The following is a 23,506-nucleotide window of genomic DNA, read 5'->3' as shown; positions in this document are numbered from 1 at the left end:
TTCGCTTGGGAAGTTTCATTCAATTAGGCAAATTGTCCAGGATGAGTTAAAGCACACACACACACACACACACACACACACACACACACACACACACACACTAAATCTCGCTCAACGGTATAGGGTGAGGTGCCGAAAATATCATCCTGCTTCTCACGATTGATAACATGCCAGAAAACACTGACGAGCAAAATCCAGAGTTAATCACGAACGAAAAGGTGCTACGAAGTCTCCTATCTCACTTAGCATACGAGGCTCAGTCATTTTAAACTCTCTCAGTCCGATGACACAATATTTAATCATCTTTAGAGAGAAAGCTTTCAAACTAGAGCAGCAAGATGTAGCTTCCATTAACTCCTGCGTTACAAGAGGTCTCCCCCAAGCTAAATAAAACTATATGGAGTCTGAAACAATACCCAGTAATATGCATCACCGGACTGAAGATAATAAGCCCTTTATTTCGATAATGTATGTATTATATTATGGTGATTTTCAGCTGCTTCCAGACGATTATATCCTGCTTAGAAGAGCACCCCAGCAGTAGAAGGGTTACTGTAGGCCATATATAACCCCAACTGTTCGAGAAGTCTTTCCTCATCGATATAAACGAAGATAGCAAGAATGAAGTCGAAAAATGTCATAAGACTGAAAATGGTTAAAGTTTTTCAATCGACATAGTAATTATCTTTCATTACCTACTTATTTCATTATTTGATTTCTACCGTCATTAGTTGACTCTTTTTTCAGCTATCACATCGCCTTACTAACGTTTACGTGCCATTTCATGACGCTGAGAACCACAGCTAACTACCATAACGTATTTTCATTTTCTTCTTAGCACATTCAAGCGATTTACGCTGCTCACGAAACATTTCGAACCGGATTTAACTGAGATTTCATTAACCCGTTCAATACGAGATATCTCCTGAGTTTAATACGATCGTCTGGAGGTATCGGTGATAAAATAAAATAAAAAGACGTCCTTGGGTTTACATTTTAAGGTGTGATCTCTGCCACTCAGACTTCACATGAACTAGAGCGCAAGACATAATAAAGGGCACATTCAGGGTATGCAGAAAATGCTCAGGAAAGTATACCGCTATTGGGAATTTATAACTTGATAGTAATTCTTAGTTATATCACAGGAGAATGTTTCAAAATATCATAGTAGTTCCCTACAACTGTTACTATGAGAGTACTGGGTAAGTTCTTTGCTGACATAAAATTAATCCTTAGTGATGGAGTATGTCTACACTGTGGTAGATCCATGTCAACATAACATTTTGTCCTGAATTACACAATAATATGAGATAAGGTTAGAAAACTCTCCAAATACATCAGAAGTTTAAAGTTATGGATATAGCATCGTTGTTACCTAATCTTGATCCTGCACTGCCTTTCAGTCAAGGGGAGGCAAATTGCACTAATATTTTTGTGTTTTATGTTCAGTGGAAATTGTCTCATTTGTCAGGAAGAACTCACAATTGTGTTTCAGTGTTCAACAGTGACTCACCTATGACTCCGTGTTTAGTGTAAGCAAGAGGAAACTCACCCGTTAAGAACCCATGTTAAGTAGTTATTTTCCCTGTGAGCCTGCTGATAGGAGTGGTGGCCCATGCGCCTGCGGTTGTACTCGAATGCCTTCCCTTCCTCCTCCACTCCTTCCTCTGGACGATACAACCTGACGCCGATGCCCAGGAGGAACTCACGAAACAGGATGAGAAGGCCAATAGCAACACAAGTGAGAGTGGTTGCCAGTGACGCTGTTCGGGCTATCATATCTGTGCGGAAAGGGAGCGACTCAGCGCATGTAGACTTCACTCACCTGTTGGTCACATTTTCCAGGAGGTCCCAGCCACTCTTCTCCGTCGGCCACAAGTCCAATAAGTTCCAAGAGGAAAGGCTACGGTTCTCGACATAGGGCAACCAGATGACGTAGAGGATATAAAGGGCAGAGAGGGCCACCAGCGTTAGTGTCACAAACTGCACGACAAACACACCCACACCCTCTGCCGGAGTGCCCGTATCAGCCACTACCTTGTCATGACTACAACATTATAATTATGAACACTTGGCTCAATCAGTAATTTTTCAGGGTAGGGGTACTTTGGTAAAGCAAAGACTATATACAAAAGCTACATAAATGTGCTGTGTTGTGTATTTCAACAAGCCCTTTCTAATATCGGTGATTTTGGATGATACTGAAATATAATACATCGGTCGAAGTATGATTTAATATGAGTTGCATTTGCCTTTAAAATTCAGTTTTCCTGCTTTGGGCGTATAAGGAGTATTATGATTACAACACATACCTTGTTACCTAAACAGATAAGCACTGTTTGTTAGTGCTGAACTTAAAGCCAACTTTGTTCAGCGGTAAAAGTGTGAAAATACTTGCATTTTGTTTATATTTACTAAATTACTATCAAAACAAAAATTGTGGTAAGGTGAGTGTGCACTGCTCCCACAGCGTCTCACTGAAAATATTAGATATTTAAGCAAACTAACCTTGACCTTCACCTTAACTTTTGCAGTGTTCATCAGATGCCTCGTTCAGTAGGCGACCACAAAGCTTACATACACACACACACACAGACATATATATATATATATATATATATATGCTTGAAACTTACTTGGCAATATTTTAAGGGATGAAATTAGTTTAGAAGTCTAAGAATGAGGTATCAGTTTTTTGCTTAAATTTATGTGTGTGCCTATGGTGTTATCACCAAGCTCGTGAGTATATGCAAGCAAGCTCCCCTAAGAAAAAGTGTGATAAAAATTCAGTACACCCAAATGCACAAAGTCTATATTCGCATTAGGGAAGAAGTGTGTGTGTGTGTGTGTGTGTGTGTGTGTGTGTGTGTGTGTGTGTGTGTGTGTGTAATGGAGAAGAGGTGTAACGTACAATTTTCTGCACAATAACGTAAAACGTGTCATTAACTGGGTGTTATCGTGTTCCTGCTTGGGAGATTTGCTCACATGTATCAGACTTTTTCTTTCTGTCTTTCTTTGCTTCTAAAGACTTAAAACTTTTAGTAAATAATAAAACAATAATTTATGTAGATGTTGAAACAATTGCAAGTCTTATCCGTCCAAAGCTTTGTGGGTAAATAATAACAATGATAATAATAATAATAATAATAATAATAATAATAATAATAATAATAATAATAACAACAATAAAAACAATAATAATGTTTCTCAGCAATGTTACCGTACTCCAACTCCAACATTATAATATATTCAGACAATAAACCTATTTTCATCCAAATGGCCAAGTGTTATAATTCAAAATTGAATATATTACTGTAACAGTAAGAATTACTTTATACAACTAGTAATATACTGAATTTAGTACAAATATTCCGCACTATCCATCATTGCCATACACCTGAATAAATTTTCACTAATGCTTTTTTATTGCTTATTATTCAGTATAACTAAATGCGGTAAATTTTAGCACGCACCGTAATTACTTCGTAAATGATACATCAGTTACAAAATATCTGTTGATATATCATGAAACAGTTATGTACAGCAGCATGTAATTAATTAGAAGCTGTGATATAGAACAACATAATTACCTAAATGTTACGTCAACTAATTTAATGGTTTCATTACTCCATTTTGCACCATCCTACATGTCCGTACTGTTCCATTCTCTCAGCAACCACTCAGGGCTCATGGAAGATCTATGTGAAATTTACGAATAAACAATACAGTTCTTTGTGACACAAGCCACCACTTCATTAATAGGGAGAAAATTGCTTTCGCCAATCAAAGGTAACAGTTAGAAGATGTGAATATACTAACAGGATTGTTGGTGAAGAGTTTAAGTTTGTAATGTGGTAAGTACCTTATGTTTATAGTTGGTCCACCTTAACTCTACTGAGATCATCGTCTCTTTGCTAGTAATTTCAATGACTGTATCAGACAATACTGTGGCTCGGCAGCACTCCTTTCGTGACTAGCACCATACTCTGTTCTAATCTCTGTACATCGTAACATGGGGAGATAACAATTTTATGATACAATGAAGTAGATAGATTCTTCGTTATATCCTACTCCACGTTTCCTTTTTGTCATTCTTTGTGAAGAACTCCACAGAAACTCAAAAACACATTTTTAATTAAAATTGCATTGCTCCCTATAGATCATGGGCAGATTTTACCCCATTCACAGAGGGCTTTGGTATAGTCATACTTGCTCACCTGCCTGTCCCACGGAGATGATTCTTTGCTCTGGGTTCGTCAGGTGGTAGTCCTGGGGCGGCACCTCATTGTTCTCTTCCACCTGCGTCGTCTCTGTCACCTCCGTCACTGTTTCCACTTGCGTCGCCCCTACCATCCCCAGCAGCAGTACCCCGCCAACCACCACCACCACAGCGGCAGTCAACCTCATCTCGCTCACGAGTCCTCTGGAAAGCCTGACGTTATTAACATCAAATCGGCGATTTTGTGTGTGTGTGTGTGTGTGTGTGTGTGTGTGTGTGTGTGTGTGTGGACTAATTTATTCACATTAGGAGAGACTTTTCGAACTGTAGGGAGTTGTTGTTGCTTTATTAACTCCTTTTTAACAGAGATCTCTTTCAAACTGTATATAATGGTCCCAGAGTAACTAAAATGAAGTAGAAAAATACGTCATTGCATTAGTGGCTTGACACCTTGAGTCAAATTGCGCCTTCTCTCTCTCTCTCTCTCTCTCTCTCTCTCTCAAAATATCTGTCTATCTATATCTATATCTGTATCTATCTATCTATCTATCTATCTATGTCAGCTTAAGAAGGACCCCTCTAGTGAGGACAACTCACAGGTCAGTGATGCCATTATATGAACAGTTTCGCACATTTCAAGTGACATCATCAACATCATCACCATCATCATCATCATCCTGAGATACCATAAAAAATACTAGGATAAAAATATACGGTCATACAGATAAAGTAGGATGACATTATTTAGGGCAAATGCTTATTGAATTCACTGGAAACTGATGCAAAAGCTTAAACATTTAATCTATTTCGTGTGCTGGACTTGCACTTGACAAGCATGAAATGGAGAAGCGATATTTTGTACACTCGTAACACTGAGATGTATGAATGCATGTAATATTATTTCATTCTTTTTGTTGTTGGGCGTTTTCAAGCCCTGATTTAAAAGAAGCACAAGATCAAGGTAAGGACACTGAATCGATGTTTGAGATACAAAGTGAAATAATAGAGTAGAAGGACGAAATACACTGAATGTGGGCTGTGGAACTGCATTATGTGTGTGTGTGTGTGTGTGTGTGTGTGTGTGTGTGTGTGTGTGTGTGTGTGTGTGTGTGTGTGTGTGTGTTGTAATGAGGTCCCGTTAGATTCACTGCACCTCACATCCCACGAATGGCTCTCCCAACTTCTTCACGCACAGCCGAAATGTATACTATACCAATGACATGTTTATTGCACCACTGGATGTTAAAAAGGCACTGATTCCAATTCTATATTCACTATTATAAATCTTTTTGCTACCCTGCCCATATATATATATATATATATATATATATATATATATATGCTAATATCTGGCACACACACACGGTCGTACAGATTTCTGGCATTGCAGTTGTGGTTGTCATGCTCAGGAGCATATAAGTTCTGTCGTATACAAGAGTGAGCAGGAGATTCTTAGCAGCACAGCCAATCACTGTAGCCAAGATGATGTAGTACTGTTTAATCTGCCGTATGTCCATCATCCTATGTGTTTTCATTGTGGCGACAGAAAACAATTTAAACTCTTTATAAGACATCATTATTAGTGTCATGCGGATTCACTTTTGAGTTTACCTTAACATAGGAGATGCAGGTAAGGAGTCAAGGGAGCTTAAATATGTATTACATATCTGACATGCTCTGTACTGGCCATGACAAGGACTACTGTTGCAACAATGTCATCTAACGTGTTATACCCAGTGTCCTGTACCATGTCACGAATGAATTACAATTGCAAGTTGATTTATTTCTTTATTTGCAGAAGTTTGCCAGCATTATGCAGCAGGAAACCTTTGGTTTTGTCGTTAACCACGTAACAATTATATAAAGTATTGCAGACGCTAATAATAAATATTTTTTGTCACTAAGTTTGGAGTAGGAATTATCATTCAAAATTTACCTGCTGACATGGTTCAAGGTCACCTCCTGTTCTCACCTGCAGGTAAAGCTGCAACAGTTGCCCACGACAGGTACCTCCGCCGCGTTTGAGGGAGGTGCGTTAGTTCAGCAGGGGTGAAGACAGGAGTGAGGCGGTGAGGGAGAGGAGCCCGGGCGACCTAACTGGCAGTGCAGCTGGTGAAACCGTCTGGCTAGCACGTAATGCCACTCCAGCATGACAATCAGGCGGCGCAGTATCAGAATGGGATTTTCACTTAATGATAAGAACTTCTCAAAAGCGGATGGAATCTGTGCTGAAGTCTATAAAATAAGCACATAAAGATGGAGTGGATTAGGTTCTTGGCGACACGTAACACCTCGTCGGGAAAGCGGTGAGCCTGCTTCATGTGAGGGAAGTTGCCGTGGTTCACCAGGCAAGGAGTGAAAGAATAATACGAGTATGTTGTTGCATTGGGCCTTCCTTTACAGTAAACGAAAGCACTCATTTTAATACATACTTTTAATACATACTTAAGGCAATGGTTTTGACTTTAGTGAAGGGATTATATTATTAACACGCGTTATTTCGTCATCTACCCTCCTCGTGACTCATTTAGGATTCCCAGCACACCCGCGATGGGCTGCCCTAATTCTGCCTCGCCTTCTGATGACGGGCAACACGAGCCTGGCTAGGAGAGAGTTCCCCTCTAGACATGCGTATCCTGGCCTCAGTTGCAACACTGGAATAGCCGAGAAGGTTTCTACTCAAGTTCATACATATTTGGACCAACTTCCGGATATGCTTATAAAACACTACCACCACCATCACTATCATCATCATCATCATCATCAGCGGCAGCATGTATTACTTAACGTCAAGAATGGTATCGTCATATCGCATCGTTTATAAAGATGATTGAATGCTTCGACCATGAGTACCTAATGGCTGCTTGACCTCTAGCAGCCTCCATTTTCAGTGCCTTACCTCTGAGGTCACACTATGACCTCGTCTCAGGTCTTTTTCGGTCTGCCTTTCGCAACCCTATCCCGACGTTGACACTTATTCTCCTCACCCAGCTGCCATCATCCTCTCAATATGACCAGACCATCTCAATCTACCGCTCCTCATCACAACACCAAGACACTCCACTCTCATTCTTCCTCTCAACTCTTCAGTCGTAATCCTAGCACCCCCCCCCCTCTTCCACCGACCGCGCCTCGCATTCAAGGACGCACTACTCATGTCTATTCATTGTAATTACTGTACGTTTGAGCATACGAAGATCCTCTTCCTTTTCTACCCAGGTTTCACTACCATACGTTATTACAGTCCAAACACATGCAGGATACAAAGATCCCTTTGCACGCAGGGAGACCCCTCTCACCGTCGGGAGAGGCAACAGCTCAGTGAACTTCCTCCAACCACTTCTTATCCTAGTCACAGAGCAAGCTCTAGTGCCACCTCCAGCACATAACATGTCTCCTACGATAACAAAACGCATAAGTATGTGCTCTGACATGTTACAAAATTACCTTAGCTAAATGAAGAAACATATGGACAATTACTGTATGATAACGTGTAAAAAGGAAAAAAAAAAAACTGAGCTCTGCCGATTAACGATGAACCAACATTTCATACGGTGCAATAAGAATTGGCACTTGATATTCCTCTGTACCTGCGTCATCGTTCTAAACCGTTGACACCATTCCTGAAATCTTTTTATACTCGGCTGCTACTTTACGTCAGTGTTTGTATGTGTTTTAGCTAGCTTGATTTATTAATTTTTTTTTTACCAGCCTCAGCTTTAAAGACGTGCACAGCTATTTGCCTTATGCTCATTTTTATTCTGTTTGTTATGGAAATTGGACAGGATTCGCATTCATATCTTGTAAAAATCACCAACCTCATTAGCGTAATCAGCCGGTATAAGTCATTGCAGGGAAAGTGATCTGAAATCATAATTAATTATTTGTGTCTGGAAATTTTGCAAGCGATATAGCATCTGTATTTTGACCCAGTAAACACTGGTATTTATCAGCTGCAACCGTAGTTTTGTTGAGTTCGTCGCTACAGCTAATGAAGCCTCAGCAGTCCATTGAAAGTGCTGTCTGTTTGATACGTGTGTGTGTGTGTGTGTGTGTGTGTGTGTGTGTGTGTGTGTGTGTGTGTGTGTTGGAGAGTGTAATTTAAGTGAGGAAGTAGTTTGAGGGGAAAGTGCATGTAGCAAGTACTGTATGTGGGTGTGAGGTGTAGAAGGAGTATGTTTGTGAAGGGAAGAGCAGTGTGCGGAGGTGGTGTTTTGGGGAGTAATCTATATGTCTGAGTGATTAGTAGGGTATGAGGAATACGGAATGTGTTTAAGGAGTGTGTGGGTGAGTGGGGGTTAGGAGTGTTTCGAACGAATAGAAATGGCGACCAGAGTGTAAATAAGTGGGGCAAATGTGTAAGAGGAAGTGGAAATTATGTTCCAGTGAAGGGGCAGTATGTGGGGATAATATGTGTGGGTGTGTGAGGTAGTATGTATGTATGTATGTGAGTGTGTGTGTGTGTGTGTGTGTGTGGGGCGAAATGTATGTAAAGAAAATGTAAGTAGAAGTAGTGTGTCAGAAGTATTGTATGGATGTGTGAGGGGGTTGGGACAGTGTGTGTGACTATGCGGGGCTGCGGAGGGGGAGAGGGTAGGACGATGTAGGGCGAAAGGTGGATGTAGGACGAGCTGACATGCGTATGTATGTATAGGAGGTAGGGTATCTGTGGGAAGGGGCTTGGTAAAGTGGGGTAGGGGAAGTGTGTGTGTGTGTGTGTGTGTGTGTGTGTGTGTGTGTGTGTGTGTGCACAAGTGGATGGAGGTTGCGTACATACAGTAGGTGAAGTAGCGTTTGAGGAGTCTAAATAGTTCTTGGGAAAGGTCGGGAACTGACGAACTGATGCCAAGTGTATTGACTGTGCAGGTATGTAATAGGAAAGTAAAATTTCCGTACAGTGCCAACTGAAACAGTAAGGTTGTGACTGGTGGGTGGAAATTAGAAGCAGTTTTTAAATAAATATGTCTGTTGTGAGATATAAATGAGAAGTAACCAATGTATGGCCATTATTGACATGCGATTATGATGAAAGATAAAATTCATTGCCGAGAGAAAAGGGAAATGAGACTGAAATACTGTAGTGAGTGGCTCTCTTCAGATATAGTTACTAGTGGCAGCAACAACTGAATATGAAACAGACGCCTTCGCTGTCTTGAGCCTGATGCTCATATTCCGGTGTTATATAATATTTGGATAAGGTTCTGGTTGTCTCCGTTGAAGTACTTAGGATTATTATTTTGTTACTCTTAATTTTCATCACATTTTCTTCATCCTGTCTCTTATACACTACTGTACAACAAATAGACGCAGTTAAGAGTTAAATTTAACTCATTATCATAAGCTTTCATCTCTGTTTTAATCGAGTTACGTTAGTCTCTGCTATCTTTTTCCGAATCGACGCTAATTTCTTCACCTTGTTTACTACAGTAGGCTACGCAGTGTAGTGCAATGATCTGGATTCTTTATGGCCGTCGCTTGAACGTTGTCAACGTGTCCGGGTCTTCTGTTTTAGGACTCCTTAGTGCTTCCGCCTTTTAAAATTCTGACTTTTGCCTCTCTGTTTTCATTTCGATAATATTTGCCTGACTTTCAGATATGCTTGAACACTATCCCTTCAGTACGATTATTTCTCTTATAGTGTTCGTGCCATCATCAGACGATTTTATTCTCTATAGGAGTGACAACTGGAGAGGTTGGATACAGGCTACAATAATCCCTTCACTACTAAGGCCCTATCCTGAGTAAGATGTCTGGTAGTAACGTAGTAAAGATGACGTCAACGTACCGAAGATTAGTTGCGGTAACAGCCACTCCTATATTTCCCATTGCCAGACGTAGGGGCCCGCGGCTAGGCTCTCGCAGTCCAACAGAATTAACCTCTTCTGTCTGGTGACGAAGTTTTGATTTTATTCTTTCTACTAGGAGGTGATTTTATTCAACTTAGGATCGACCTTTATGAGTGTGGAGGACCAGTGAAGGTTGTACCTGACCTCTCCGGTTAGGCAGTTCTAAACTAATACACTTTTCTGGAGGCAGCAAGAATAGAATAAATAATAAGTCACTGGTCTGAAGGGTTTAAGGGTAGGTGATCGGTCAGTGCCCTCAGTGACATTGCATAACTGAACGAACATCATTCGCCTCTTGTGAATGAGAATAGGTGTGCCCACTGCCCACGTCACAAGGTTTCCACCCCGACTAACGCCTTCAACCATTAGACCAACAGACATCTCTGAACACTTAAAACGTATTCAAATTATTGTCAGTATTTCTTCATTTACATCACGATGTTGCCTACCTGGTAAAGGAAGTTCCTGTCTACTGTGGGTCGTATTCTCGTTGGATTAGATTACAAGCTTTGTATCACATTTTAACCCTTCCCCGCCCCGGAAGCATTTTATTCACTCAGTTTGTCTGTCTGCCTGTTTGTCTGTTTGTTAACAACTTTAAGCGAAAACTATTGGTGCGAGTTTGACTAAAATTACAGGGATGATGGGCTATGACCTGATCTCCTGATTAAATTTTGGGGCCAAATTGGGCCAAGGCCCAGGCAGTAGGCCCCCAGAATTTATTTAAAAAAATAGTTTTTCCGCCATAACTCCTTTCAAATTTGTCATATAAACATGAAACCAAAACCTAGACGTGCATGTTTCAAACCTTTATTCTATAACATGCCTCTTTACATAAAGGGTGTCACCACCTACTTAGCTGTAGGGAGATCGGGCCTAAAATTTCAATAGGCATGAAATCATAAATTTTCACCCGATTTACTTCAGATTTGATATGTGACATCTTTGACTAGATATCCTGTTGTGTTTATACATCAGCACAAAAATGACTGCTGGGGACGGGTTTGCAGTGCCTTGGCACCGCTTCTTGCCTTCTCTAATTTGTTTATAAGATGAAGAAGGAGAAGGACGAGGAAGAGGAAAACAGCGGTTAGATTAATGTATAACAACTGCAAGAAAATAAAGTAGACAATTATTGCTAAGTTCCAATCTATCCTTGAATACGACCATCAACAGTCGACGTATTTTGCTGCTGGGTGGACGGTAGCACAGGGGTAATTATTATGTAGATCACACCCACTTTTCCTTTTGTGTGTCAATAACCACTTCACTCTGATGACGTACTGTATACTGTATTCTTTCTCTCTCTCTGGACGGCTCTATTCGGGTAGGGAAATTTTTTTTATAAGAAGTCACATATATCTTCATATAACCCATTCAATACAAGTATCTCCTCCTCGCTGAGTATAATCATCTGGAGGTTGTAGTAATAGTCACGGTAAACACATAATCGTCGTGAAGGGGTTAATGCAAACAATGTCGTTATTAGAATCATATAAATAACCTCCAAGAGAATATTTTTGTGATATGCATAAGAATTAGCCAGCAAATAGTACTAGACGTCTCCCACACCAGCGAAAATACTATAGGACTCCTGCTTGTCGGTTCCAAAGCACTTCTTTTATTTTGCGACTGCGTATGTCACTTGCCTTTTGTGTTGATCTATTATGAACATGGAGGAGTCAAATTCAGTATGACAAAAATTTTTAGCGGTCTTTTCTTAGCCCCCTGTGCCTTCTGACATCTCTTCTTAGTTACTTCCCCTTTTTAAGGGAGGAAAAAAAAATGATTGCAATGATTTTATCGAGATTATTAACCAGCCTAAATATGACTTACTTATTTACACTGAACACTAAAGCTTCTAATAAGTCTCTGTCTCTGTCTCTCTCTGTCTCTCTCTCTCTCTCTCTCTCTCTCTCTCTCTCTCTCTCTCTTACACACACACACACACACACACATACGCACTCGAGCATATGTGGATATTATGCAAGAATGTATTAGTCAGTGTTTCAAAATTTAAGGAAAAGAAAAGTAACGATATGACTGGGGTTACTGAATTATAATCTTTCGCACAGGCAGCTTGCAGGTGAGGGCGTGGCCAGTGACTCATCAATACACACACACAGACACACCCACCCTCCTGCCAGTGTGTGGGGAGTGGCACCACCTGAGTCGGTCAACGTTGGTGGTGGAGTGTAGGTGGAGGGTCAAGTGGCAGTGCAAGCGTGGGGAACAGTGAGCTTTAGAAATAGTGAGGATAACTCATTTAACCCTTTCAGTTCAGTGACACACATATTAGTTTTAGATATCACTATGCGACTCTATTCAGCTTTGGAAAGACTTTTCGTGCTGAGGGATTAATGATGGGTGCATCTAACTCCTTTAGCTCGATTTTCTCTTAAGCCGAACAAAATCATCTGGAGATAGCAGAAGTAACATATAACTTCCTCGGGCTGAAGAATTGTTAAACTTGTTTTTTTTTTTTTTTTTATACGAGTAGGTTATCAATAATCAATTACACCGTAGCGAAGCCAAGAGCACGAATAATTTTGCGAGTATACGAGAGTATACGAAAAAGTAAAGACAATTTATGTGTAAAACTAACACCACGTGACCGAACGCAATCTGAAGCACAACGTACCGATAATTTTGTTGAACAAGTGTACACGTGTTTCGACATGTGTCTGTGTTAAGCCTGGCGCTTATTGCCATGTCAAGAAAACTGTTTGAGCAAGGTCATTTAATTAGCACTTGTAAATATTAGATGTGATCAGCCTGCATTTCACATTAGTGAGTGTTGCAAGCAACAATACAGAAAGGTCACATATGTCACGTTTTTAGTCATTTCGATTTTTTCCTCAAACCCTTGTACTTCTTCACACTTTGCACTCTCACTATTAATAAACCGACACTTACAATCGAGGTGTAATCATTTGTTGGCTCTGTTTTCCGACTGCCTCGTAATGAACGTGCTGTAATCAAATTTTTCTGGTCAGAAGGTGTCAAATCCTTCCAGACTCACAGACAGATGTTAAGACAAAATTGAAATAAAAAAGTAATACAAAATATATCAAAGAGAGGTGTACGAACAGGTGGAAAGGCTTAGAAGTAGCAGAGCGAGTGTGGATGACGAACATTGCTCAGGCTACCCAGCAACGTCAACTGTTGATCAAGCTCTCAATAAAGAAAGCAGGCACATGCACATGCGAAATGCACGTAGAAGCAAGGGAATTACGATAAAAAATCATTAAATTTTTTGACGTTCTTTTCTTTTCGTAATTCACTAAAAGCATCATACCATTACCTTTTTGAAATTCACATGTAGTTTTATTTTTCTAGTATTTGTTCTGCATTAATATTGGCTACCAACGGTCAGCCGAACTTGCTGCAGTTATCAAGGAACACTTACCGAGGGAAAAAATCTGCATAATATTGCTACGGTTACAGAACACTTAACAGACAAAAAAATTTACGCAGTTGATAACTGATAAGAAAAACTAGTGAAGAGGAAGTGACGATGGGGAACAAAGTAGCAGCATTCACGGAGCAGCAGCTGGAAGAGTATCAGGTAACGTCAGTTTTTCTTGCAGCTTATAATCATGCCAAGTTGTTCACATATTCTAAGTATGAAGTAATCCTATCAGTGCAATGATTCTGTTCTAGTTTAGTCTGGATACCTTCTAAGTATTTTTTTTTTTTTTCATCAGTTTAGGAGAGACTTCACGGAGCAGCCGCTAGACGAATGTCAGGCTGCATGCATTGACTCTTATATGTCCTTACCGACAGCGATCATAAACTGTGTGTTGATCTTCAAGCTTTCCAGTACATTGGCCTCTATCTGAGCTTACTCTTACTACCTCCAGACGACTTTGTGCATCGACTATGGACCTGCCTTAGATAACGAGGTTAACGGAGATTGTTTCTAACCCCTTCGCAGCAATGGGTCACTCTTGAGCTTGATATAATCGCCTGAGGGTAGCAAGAATGGAATGGAACTGAGAACGTGCCATCGTACCGCACAATGTCGTCTGGAGGCTGGAAGAATGGTATTGAAATTCAAACCCTATCGCTAGAACTGGTTAACATTCTTCTCTCTGGTCATCGACTTACTCCAAGTTTCTAATTTACTTCCCAAACATTTTTTTTTTTACTCCCCCAGTCTCTTTCCTTTGTCCCATCTTGTAACACTCCTTTTCTACCAGTCTTTCTGTTTTCGTTTGCTTTTAACCCATTGCGTATGATGACTACTTTTTATATATAATTCTTGCTGCTATAAGACGATTTTGTTTAGCTTGGGGGAGTCATCTGGCAGTGAGGGGATTAGTGTAGATTTTCAACCCCTTCACTGTGGCAGGTGTCCTTCTTTGTTAATAAAACTTTCTGGTGCTCCGAACATGACGTGAAAAGCGGTCATCGAACTTAAACAGTTAACCTCACTACGTGTGAATACGTAGTGCTGGAGAGGGACGCCTTCACGCGGTGGCACCGATACAGTCGGGCAAATCCACTGCCCTCGTTATATAAACATTCCTCAACTACTTCCCTATTCACCAAAAGGAGGATGGGGAACTGCCGAAGATGGGCCTGCAGTCCACCGGATACTCGATTCAGATGTTTCTGGGGGATACAACAACAACAACAACAGCAGCAACAACAACAACAACAACAACAACAACAGCAGCAGCAGCAACAACAACAACACCTCTTCTACTACTGCCACTACTGTTACTGCTACTACTACCACTACTACTACTACTACTATTATTACTACTGTGATGATTTTTTTTTTTTTTTTTTGTACTACATTTTCCCTCTAGTCGTCTTTTGTACTACATTTTCCCTCTAGTCGTCTTAACCCCCCTCACTACCTGGGGCTTCTCTTAATGAAGGCTGTACCTAACCTTTCCGCTTCACAGTGTCTCTCCTAAGATTGTTTGGAAGAAGCATGAACAGAATAAAAAGTTCCCCACCTTGTGGATGGGGTTCATTTCTTTGACAAATATACCATCAGGCTAACAGTTTACCACAGGCTTTCTTCTGCAGGCCTGTACGTTCTTATCCAGGAAGAATATATTAAGGTGAGTGAGTATAAAATGAATCAACAGCACATTTAGTAATTCTGACCGAGTTTTCTTCGTGATAAAATAATGACGTATTGTTATGAGCTATTTCACTGCCCATAACCTGAAATACGCTATCTGTTTTTGTGCATTTACTCGATACGTATTGTGTATCTTGTATTCATTATATAAATTATTATAAATGTCACCGTATATACATTTCCATCTCAAAATAACTGTCGTGATAGTAATGAAGTATACAGTATGACTTCTTCCACTGTACCATTACAGTAATATCTTTAGTACAGCTAGTGTTTTAGTTTAATGCATGTTTGTTTCATATTTGTACATTCGCGTTAAAGTGAGAAAAGTTTTCCCCACTCTTCACTGAAACCTACGATCATTTTTTTTTTTTTTTTCATTCATCAACACTTTCGCTCAGCGACTACAGTATGATGATGTAATTATAATATTATTTTTCCTGCTGCCACACTCTATATTCACTAGAGATGAGATTTGCTGTACAGGAGTTGAATATAGTTTTAACCCCATCACTAAAAATAAAATAGTTTGGTAGTAGTAAGAATAATTTATAGATTACATTTTCGGGCTGGAACATAATACATTAACTTCTTCGCTACATCCGTAACAAATCTCTCTCTCTCTCTCTCTCTCTCTCTCTCATTTATTTTTATATCTATTTTCGCTAGAGCTGAGCGCCTGTTCCGTGGTCTGTGTGACGGTCGCCTACCAGCCCGCTTGGATCCCCAGACCGCCGCCACACTCACCGCACCCTACCAGGCCCTCGACACACTCACAGAGCTCAAGGTAGGGTCGGTGGGGAGGGGATGGGAGGGGGGACAGGATTTATGGCCAGGAAGAGAGGATAAGGGTCGGGGAGGACGGCAGGGAAGCAAAGGGAAAGTGGGTCAGGGAGAGGGTTAACCACTTCTGTACCACTACTTTTTTTTCTTTTTATTAAATCTCACTTAAATACTGAAGTAAAAATTAGTACGGTAGGATTAAGAAGTAAAATTATTAGGGAGACTTTGGTAACAGAGAGGGATATAGGGAGGAGACGAGGAGCATAAACAGAAAGCGGGAATAAGCCGGTGAGAAAATGGAGCAATGAGTTGATGAATGAACATTGTATTTCTAATTATTTCTACCTGCTGGGCCTAATACATTAACGAATGGTAAAAATGAGTCTTTCAGAAAGCAGTTAAGAGTATATGAACAAAGGTGGCCTCTCCAGGATAATTTTGAGCAGGAACAGTAACGTAATGGTTAAAAAAAAAAAAAAAATCCTGATACTGAGTCATTTTCATGGCACAGGAGTGTGGTCAGCACCTTTTCCCTAGCGATTTATTTTGCTTATTACAATTAATATTCTCGATACTGATTATATCGCTTTAATATTCACTTACTTTTCTTCAGCAACACACTCGTACAAAAGGATACCGAGGAGCAATCTATACAATACATCGATGTCTAAGAAATGTTGAGAAATTTGCAAAAACACTCCAGAGAACAGGCAAAGAGACAGGAGAAAGTGGGGAAAAAGAAATGGGAAGAAGATGGGAAAGGAGGGAAAGGAGAAGAGGGTTGGGAAAAAAGGAGAAGCGTCAGGGGGAGAGGAAAAGGGGAAGGGAGGAAAAAAGGAGGAAGAAGGAGGAGGGGGAGGAGGAAGAGGAAAATGAGGAAAGGAAAAAGTAGCAAAGGCACGAAGAGAGAGCAAGAAAAGGAATAAGGGAAAGAGGAGAGAGAGAGGAGGAAAGAGTTGAGTAAGTATAAAGTGAAAATTATGCCCTTTTTCCTCTGCCTTGGCATAAAATCGCTATCTGTCCTCTTTGAATGCTGATTTTAATCAACAGATTAATACAAGATTATGATACTAGTCACGAGGAAGTGCAATGGAAAGGATGTAGAGCCATGGTATTGTCTTTCTGCCAACAAGTTACCTGACATAAGTTCCAAAAGGACGAAAATCTGGGCCAAGTTAAAGTAAAAATAGTGTGATGATGTGAAGTGTATAACCCAAGCAGGGGCAGTCACATTTTTAAATTTAAATTTCAAAAAGGAGGAAAAAAAACAGTGTTGATGCTATAAGAAATGCCTACGGCCATCAGATTATTACTACTGCATTTTTCTGATTCAGGGCGTAGGTTCACAGCCCATTCCCAAGGTCCAGTGGTCCTCCTACATAGCATACACCTCAACATGTCACTTCTTGGGTGCTAACACCCACCGTCCATATTAAGTACATACCAGGTCTGTCTCATACAAGACTGGTGTATTGGTATAGCGGATGTATTTTTACGACATGTCGGTGGGACTTCTGATGAATTTGTAGAGTCTGATTTAATGAAATTCAGATTCTTAAATTGTTCTGTCCCAGCGGGGATTCGAACCTGGGTCTGTTAGGACTGCAGGCCACCTCTCACACCGATTAGGCCACAGCTTCCTCCGTAACATCTCACATTACAGCGTGCAGTAGGTACTTACACGCACGATACGGAAAACTAAGCACGTTATAGCTTCTCCTGGTGCGTCACGAAGTGTCGTTAAACTATGGTGGCTGGCTCGTCTTTCCCCTTCGCATTTAAAGTTTTGATAATTCGGCCTTAAATATAAGTTATCAATACTTCTCAGTCTTAAACATTACCTCATAAATTATGAAATTGTGATTCTCGGATATGAAGGTATGAGTATAATGTCGTCTCCACTCTCACGAAAGCTCGTAAAATTATGGATTACACAGAACTGAGACCTCTTCATTCATCCCCTCCTCCCTCCCTCTCTTCCAAGGATATTGCAAGATTATGATCAACAGTAAGTCACTGACATAATTATTGTGAGATATGAGTGAAAGGTCACGTGTCCATTCGTCTCTACCTTCAGGAATTCCGTCAGATTATGAAAATACAAGTTTGGTTTGAGTTATGAGTTATTAGAAGACAGTGAGTTAACAGATCAAGTTACGGGATGCTAGATTTTTAAAGTAGTTATAGTCCCTCCCCCCTGCGATAAAGGCGTGTCTCTTAGGACAGGTAAATAGACCTGAATTTAAGTTCCAAGATCATAAGTTACAGGCAAATTGTATTTTTTTTTTTTCCACTCACAGGAGAACCCTTTCCGGCACCGCATGTGTGAGGTGTTCAGCGGGGATGGGTCAGCTGCCCTCACCTTCGAGCAGTTCATTGAGCTGTTCTCTGTGTTCAGCGATAACTCCCCCAGGGACATCAAAGCTACGTATGCCTTCAGGATCTATGGTGAGATGAGGACGGGGAGAAGGAGGTGGAGAGGAAGAGAGGTGAGAGGGAAAGGAGAAAAAGTGATAGAATTACATGAAGAGAAAGATGAGAATCAGAGGGATGGAGGAGAGAGTAAGGAGGAAAGGGGAGGAAGTGAAGGAAGACGTAAAGGACGAGACGAGGAAAAGGAAGGAAGGAAAGAGGGAGGAGGAGAGGGAGAGCGGTATATGAGGAAAGGAAATAGAGGAGAAGAGGGGAGGGAGGGAAGGATATGAGGGCAGAAGAAAGAGATAAAGGAGGGGAAAAAAGCAGTTGGAAGGAAAAGCAAAAAGAAGGGAGGGCAGGCAAAAAAAAAAGGCGAACGTAGGAGAAAAGGGAATGGAAAACCGAAGAAGAAATGAGAGGAGAAGAGAGAAGGGAAAGAGCAGTGGAGAGGGAGAAAAGGAAAAAAGGAGAAGGGAGGGAAAGAAAAGAGAAGAAATGCGAGGAAAAGAAGTCGGACACAAGAAAAAATGGACATTGCGCAAGAGGAAGAGAATGAGGTCAGCGCAAGTGAAAAAGGAACAGAAAAGAGGGGTAAGACCAAACGAGGAAGGGATTGACGAAAATGAGAGAGAGAGAGAGAGAGAGAGAGAGTTAAGGAAAGAAGGAGGCGGGTGGGGGAAGGAGGGGTTAGGCCGGAGGAAGGGAAAGGAGGAGGAGGGGACGAATAACCGGAGGCCTACACCAAATGCCTTGGAGGTAAAAGCATAAACGGTCGAGAGAGAGAGAGAGAGAGAGAGAGAGAGAGAGAGACAGTAGGTAGGGGAAATGAACTGTAAAAGGAGGAATGGTGAAAGTGCAGAGAGAGAGAGAGAGAGAGACAGTAGGTAGGGGAAATGAACTGTAAAAGGAGGAATGGTGAAAGTGCAGAGAGAGAGAGAGAGAGAGAGAGAGAGAGAGAGAGAGTAGGTAGGGGAAATGAACTGTAAAAGGAGGAATGGTGAAAGTGCAGAGAGAGAGAGAGAGAGAGAGAGAGTGAGTGAGAGAGAGAGAGAAAGAGGTGCAGGTGGAGGGAATGAACTGTAATGGAAGGAATGGTGAAAGTGCATGTAAGTAGACGGAAAGTTGGTCGAGGAGAGAGCTGCAGAAGCGAGAGCTGGGGTGACGGAACTGAAATGAATACAAAGGAATACAAACGAAAACAAATAGCGACACACCTGCTTGGAGGCCATTTGATACAGTGGAAGTTAAACCTAACAAAATTATTCTGTGAGTTTGGCAAGGGTAAGAACATCGTAATGTTTTTTTACAGTGGTAAATGGGGCGAGAAGAATCTATAAACAGGAACAGGAATACAAGGAAGGTGGAGAAATAAAGGGAGCTCGTACAAATGAGTCAAACATTGATCCACTCATCACTTTCATCATTTATCTTGGAATTTCTCAGCTCCATCTCAAAATTCCTAACTATCCATATACAAAGATGTACTGTACGGAGCTTGGTGGGTACACAATATTACAACTATGAAGATGTACTTCAAAGCACTCTGTGATGTCGGATACAACCATATGTTAAGCTGGAGAAATTGTCGGTGTGTTCAATGGTCAAAGATTAGGGCGTTCATCGCAGAGACAACGCTGGCATTCCATTCCATTTAAATCCAGGCGATTTTATTCAGATTGGACTAAGCCATACGTGTCATGAGTTAACACTGATACCACTGATCCATTAATGACAAAGACAACTCTAGTACTTTTTTCCAGGTAACCCCAAACGATATTATTCAGGTGAGACGGTCCCAGAAGCCTGAGTTAATACTGTTACCTTAAACCCTTTCTTGACTGGGACAGTTAGTATCATTCTATTCCAGGCAACATTAGACGATTGTATCCAGCTGACAGTGAGTAACAGGAACCTAGGAGAGTCAAGAGAAATGAGAATTGATTATATCCAGTGTGTCTTTATCACCAATCCAGCGCACAATACGAGTATCTTCTTACCTTGTCTTTCATAACTATTTATGTACATTACAATTCCGATAACTGTATAGAATAAATAAAAAGTGAGGGGGGGATGGTAATATTCACAGGATCTGAAGATTTTCTCTCACTGAATATTTCTCTGATGCAGGCAGGAACAGAAAACAGCAATTGACCCGATCACGAGAGTGTTAATGGTGACAATACTAGCATTCTCCAGTTTCTGTAACTCCCTCTCAGCTGAATAAAAGCGTCTGACATTACCTGGAACAACATACCACAGAAAGGAGGGATCAGGATGGTGTTAGCAATGAGGTCAGCTATTCGGCCGCTTGGCTACTCTCTCCTCAGCAACACCAAAGACCAGAGAACACCACGAACATTTCGTTCTCGCTGGTACCAGAAGATTTTATTCAGCACAGGAACGCGCTCTAACAATGAAGGCTTTTCGAAGGCTGAATCCCATCCCTCCAGTTCGAAAAGTTCTTCCTGGACTGAACAAGGTTGCCTGGGGATAGCAAGAAAAACCACAGAAAAAAAAAAAATGGTAATCAGAGTAAAGAGGTAAAATTATGGTTCCCATGGTTATAAGATAAAAATGAACATGAAAACCAAGAGGAATTAATAAAGAAATAGACACATGCGAAGGGAAGACACAAAACTCGATAATGGAAGACGTAGGTAATGCGAGGGAGAAACTCAGGATGTCAGCAAGACTTAAAAATATGACCCGAAGGAGGAGAGGAGGCTAAGATCGATTGGACAGTGTATAACAGTGTGTGTGTGTGTGTGTGTGTGTGTGTGTAAGAGAGAGAGAGAGAGAGAGAGAGAGAGAGAGAGAGAGAGATGGGGAAAGAAGGAGGGAGAGAGAGGAAGGGGTGTGTGTAGAAGGAGAGAGAGAAAGGGAAGAAGTAGGAGGGCAGGGAGGAGTGGGGGAGATGGAGGAAGAGAGGAGGGAGTGTGGAAGGAGCGAGGTAGGGGTGGGGGAAAAGGCTTGGGAGGGAAGGAGAGGTACGGGTAGTGGTAGTGGGAGAGATAAGGAGAGACGGGAGGTATGGAGATGAGGGGCCGAGATACCGAGTGTTGCTAGGGGAGAGAGAGAGAGGGGGGAGGGGGAAGGGGGATAAAGACAAAAACAGTGCCATAAAAGATATCAAGCAAATAAATAAATATAAGAGGGAAGACCTAACGTACGTAAAGAATGAAACGGAGGAGAAGTAATGAATGTACAAAAGCATAACAAGTAGTTATCATGGTAACATACGATTATTATAATAATTCTGTATTACATATGACGTCAGTGCATCTGCCTACTGTTGTATCATTCTGCCTGCCTTTCTTTTCATGACTGTCTTACGTCGCTTACTCTACGCAGCGGGAACAGCAAAAGAACTTCCAAGTATTTATGTCTCCCCAGGACATTACCATGTCCCTCCACCAGATTCTCGAACTACGGACAGTATTTTATGTGGCTGCGGAGACTTCATAATAGCCCTTCTTTGGTGATTTATTTGTTTTGACAGTATAGCGATATAAGTAACAAACAAGTGAGCGTTAAAGTGCTGTATGTAAAATAATTCGCAAAGGAAGAGGTGCTACAAAGCCTCTCTAGCATACGATTCTTTGTCTTCTTTCAAATCTCTAGTTTTAATTATCCCTTCTGGACATATATTCTCTTTTCATTCTCTACGATACATAATTAAGGACGTATTGTATAGAAACAGAACTGATCTGGAGGCAGACAAGCGACAAAGCATTATACAAAAAGGAAAATTTGTTGATACTGGAGACTGATATCAAGTGACAAGAGATAGGGGTATGTAGAGAAAACACCGTGGTAAACAGGTCACTAGAAATGAACGGTAAACGATGAGTAAATTAGCAAGCATAATTTTTAGCAGTAGAGGTGTGGGAAAGTACTATTGTGCTGTCAAGCACAGAGCCTTTGGTATATCAACGTCTTTACGGGGAGTGTTTTTCCCAAACCAGAGTAGACTTGTTGGCCTGTAGCGGTAATATAATAACAAGAAGGAGCATTTAGTGAGTGCAAAACCGGCTCCTTACAGTTGATCTAAGGGCCAGGGTATTGACTTCGAACTGTTATCTTGTTCGACCGATTGCTCTCGAAATCGAATAACCTAATTTTTGTCTCACCCTTAATCTTTTCACCAGGCTTTGTCGAACTTAGATCAAAACTGAACTTACCTTGTCCTTTGACCTTGATCTTTTACATATTATCATCAAAATTGAACATCTTTATCCTTGGCTAGTCGTCAATATTTCCTACAAGGTTTGGCCTAAGTTGAACTTGAACTTGCCTGGTGCTCTTCACATTTCACTGACTGTTTTAAAAACAGAATTCCTTCATCCTTACCTTACGCTGAACCTTTCCATGAAGTTTGATCTAAATTGGATAAAAACTTTTGAATCTGGCCCTGCCATGTGACCTTGGGCTTTTATCAGTTATTCTTAAGAGAAACAGATCAACCTATTATCTGATACTTCCTTTACCCTCAACCATTCCACCAAGTTTAGCCTAAATCAAATGAAAACAGTTTACATCTACCTTGCCATTTGACTTTAACCTTTGATCTTGTCATGTCACCTAGACCTTTGTTGGGCTTAAATTTGAATTCCTTCATCCTTGCCTTACCCTGAATCCCTCACCAGGATCGGTCTAAATTGAATGCAAGGACAAAAGTACTAAATAGATGTGAAGCCATCGGGGCCGTCATGTGGGGCTTCGCTAATGTCTTTGATAATGAAGCATCTCATATCCGAAGGAAACGTAGGTAAAGACTGACGGACAGTGTCTCTTCAAGAGATGTGGCTACATATAAAAAAACAACTGTTGAAAGTCTTGACCTATTGTTCTAAGAGAAAAAAAAAAAAGTAGGTTAATCCCTTGGTATACCTTCAGCTTTTCTAATAAGTTTGGTCAAATCACATCAGAACTGTTTAAGCTGACCTTGCAATGTGACCGTTACCGTCGATTTTTTTACACTAAAAAGCAGTGTCAGTCCCTTGGCTGACTCCACCAAGTTCGGTTAAAATCAGATCAAAACTGCCTGAATTATATTGTTAGCACACACACACACACACACACACACACACACACACACACACACACACACACACACACACACACACACACACACACACACAC

General features: G+C 40.9%; 1 protein-coding gene across 1 annotated transcript in view; it reads left to right on the top strand.

Annotated features, from left to right (window-relative positions):
- Positions 1 to 13,582: 13,582 nt before the first annotated feature.
- LOC145389550 (calcium and integrin-binding family member 2-like) overlaps positions 13,583 to 23,506 on the top strand; it is a 12,889-nt gene continuing 2,965 nt past the window's right edge. Inside the window, exons 1-4 of the mRNA XM_080264816.1 lie at positions 13,583 to 13,633; positions 15,109 to 15,143; positions 15,836 to 15,953; positions 18,250 to 18,397. Coding sequence (XP_080120942.1) covers positions 13,583 to 13,633; positions 15,109 to 15,143; positions 15,836 to 15,953; positions 18,250 to 18,397 — 352 coding nt within the window. The remainder of the gene's footprint in view (positions 13,634 to 15,108; positions 15,144 to 15,835; positions 15,954 to 18,249; positions 18,398 to 23,506) is intronic.

The sequence above is a fragment of the Coenobita brevimanus genome, chromosome 14 (assembly GCF_032717465.1).
Source record: "Coenobita brevimanus isolate Jiangsu-jjx chromosome 14, ASM3271746v2, whole genome shotgun sequence".
NCBI lineage: Eukaryota > Metazoa > Arthropoda > Malacostraca > Decapoda > Coenobitidae > Coenobita > Coenobita brevimanus.
This window is presented reverse-complemented; position numbering and strand designations above follow the sequence as displayed.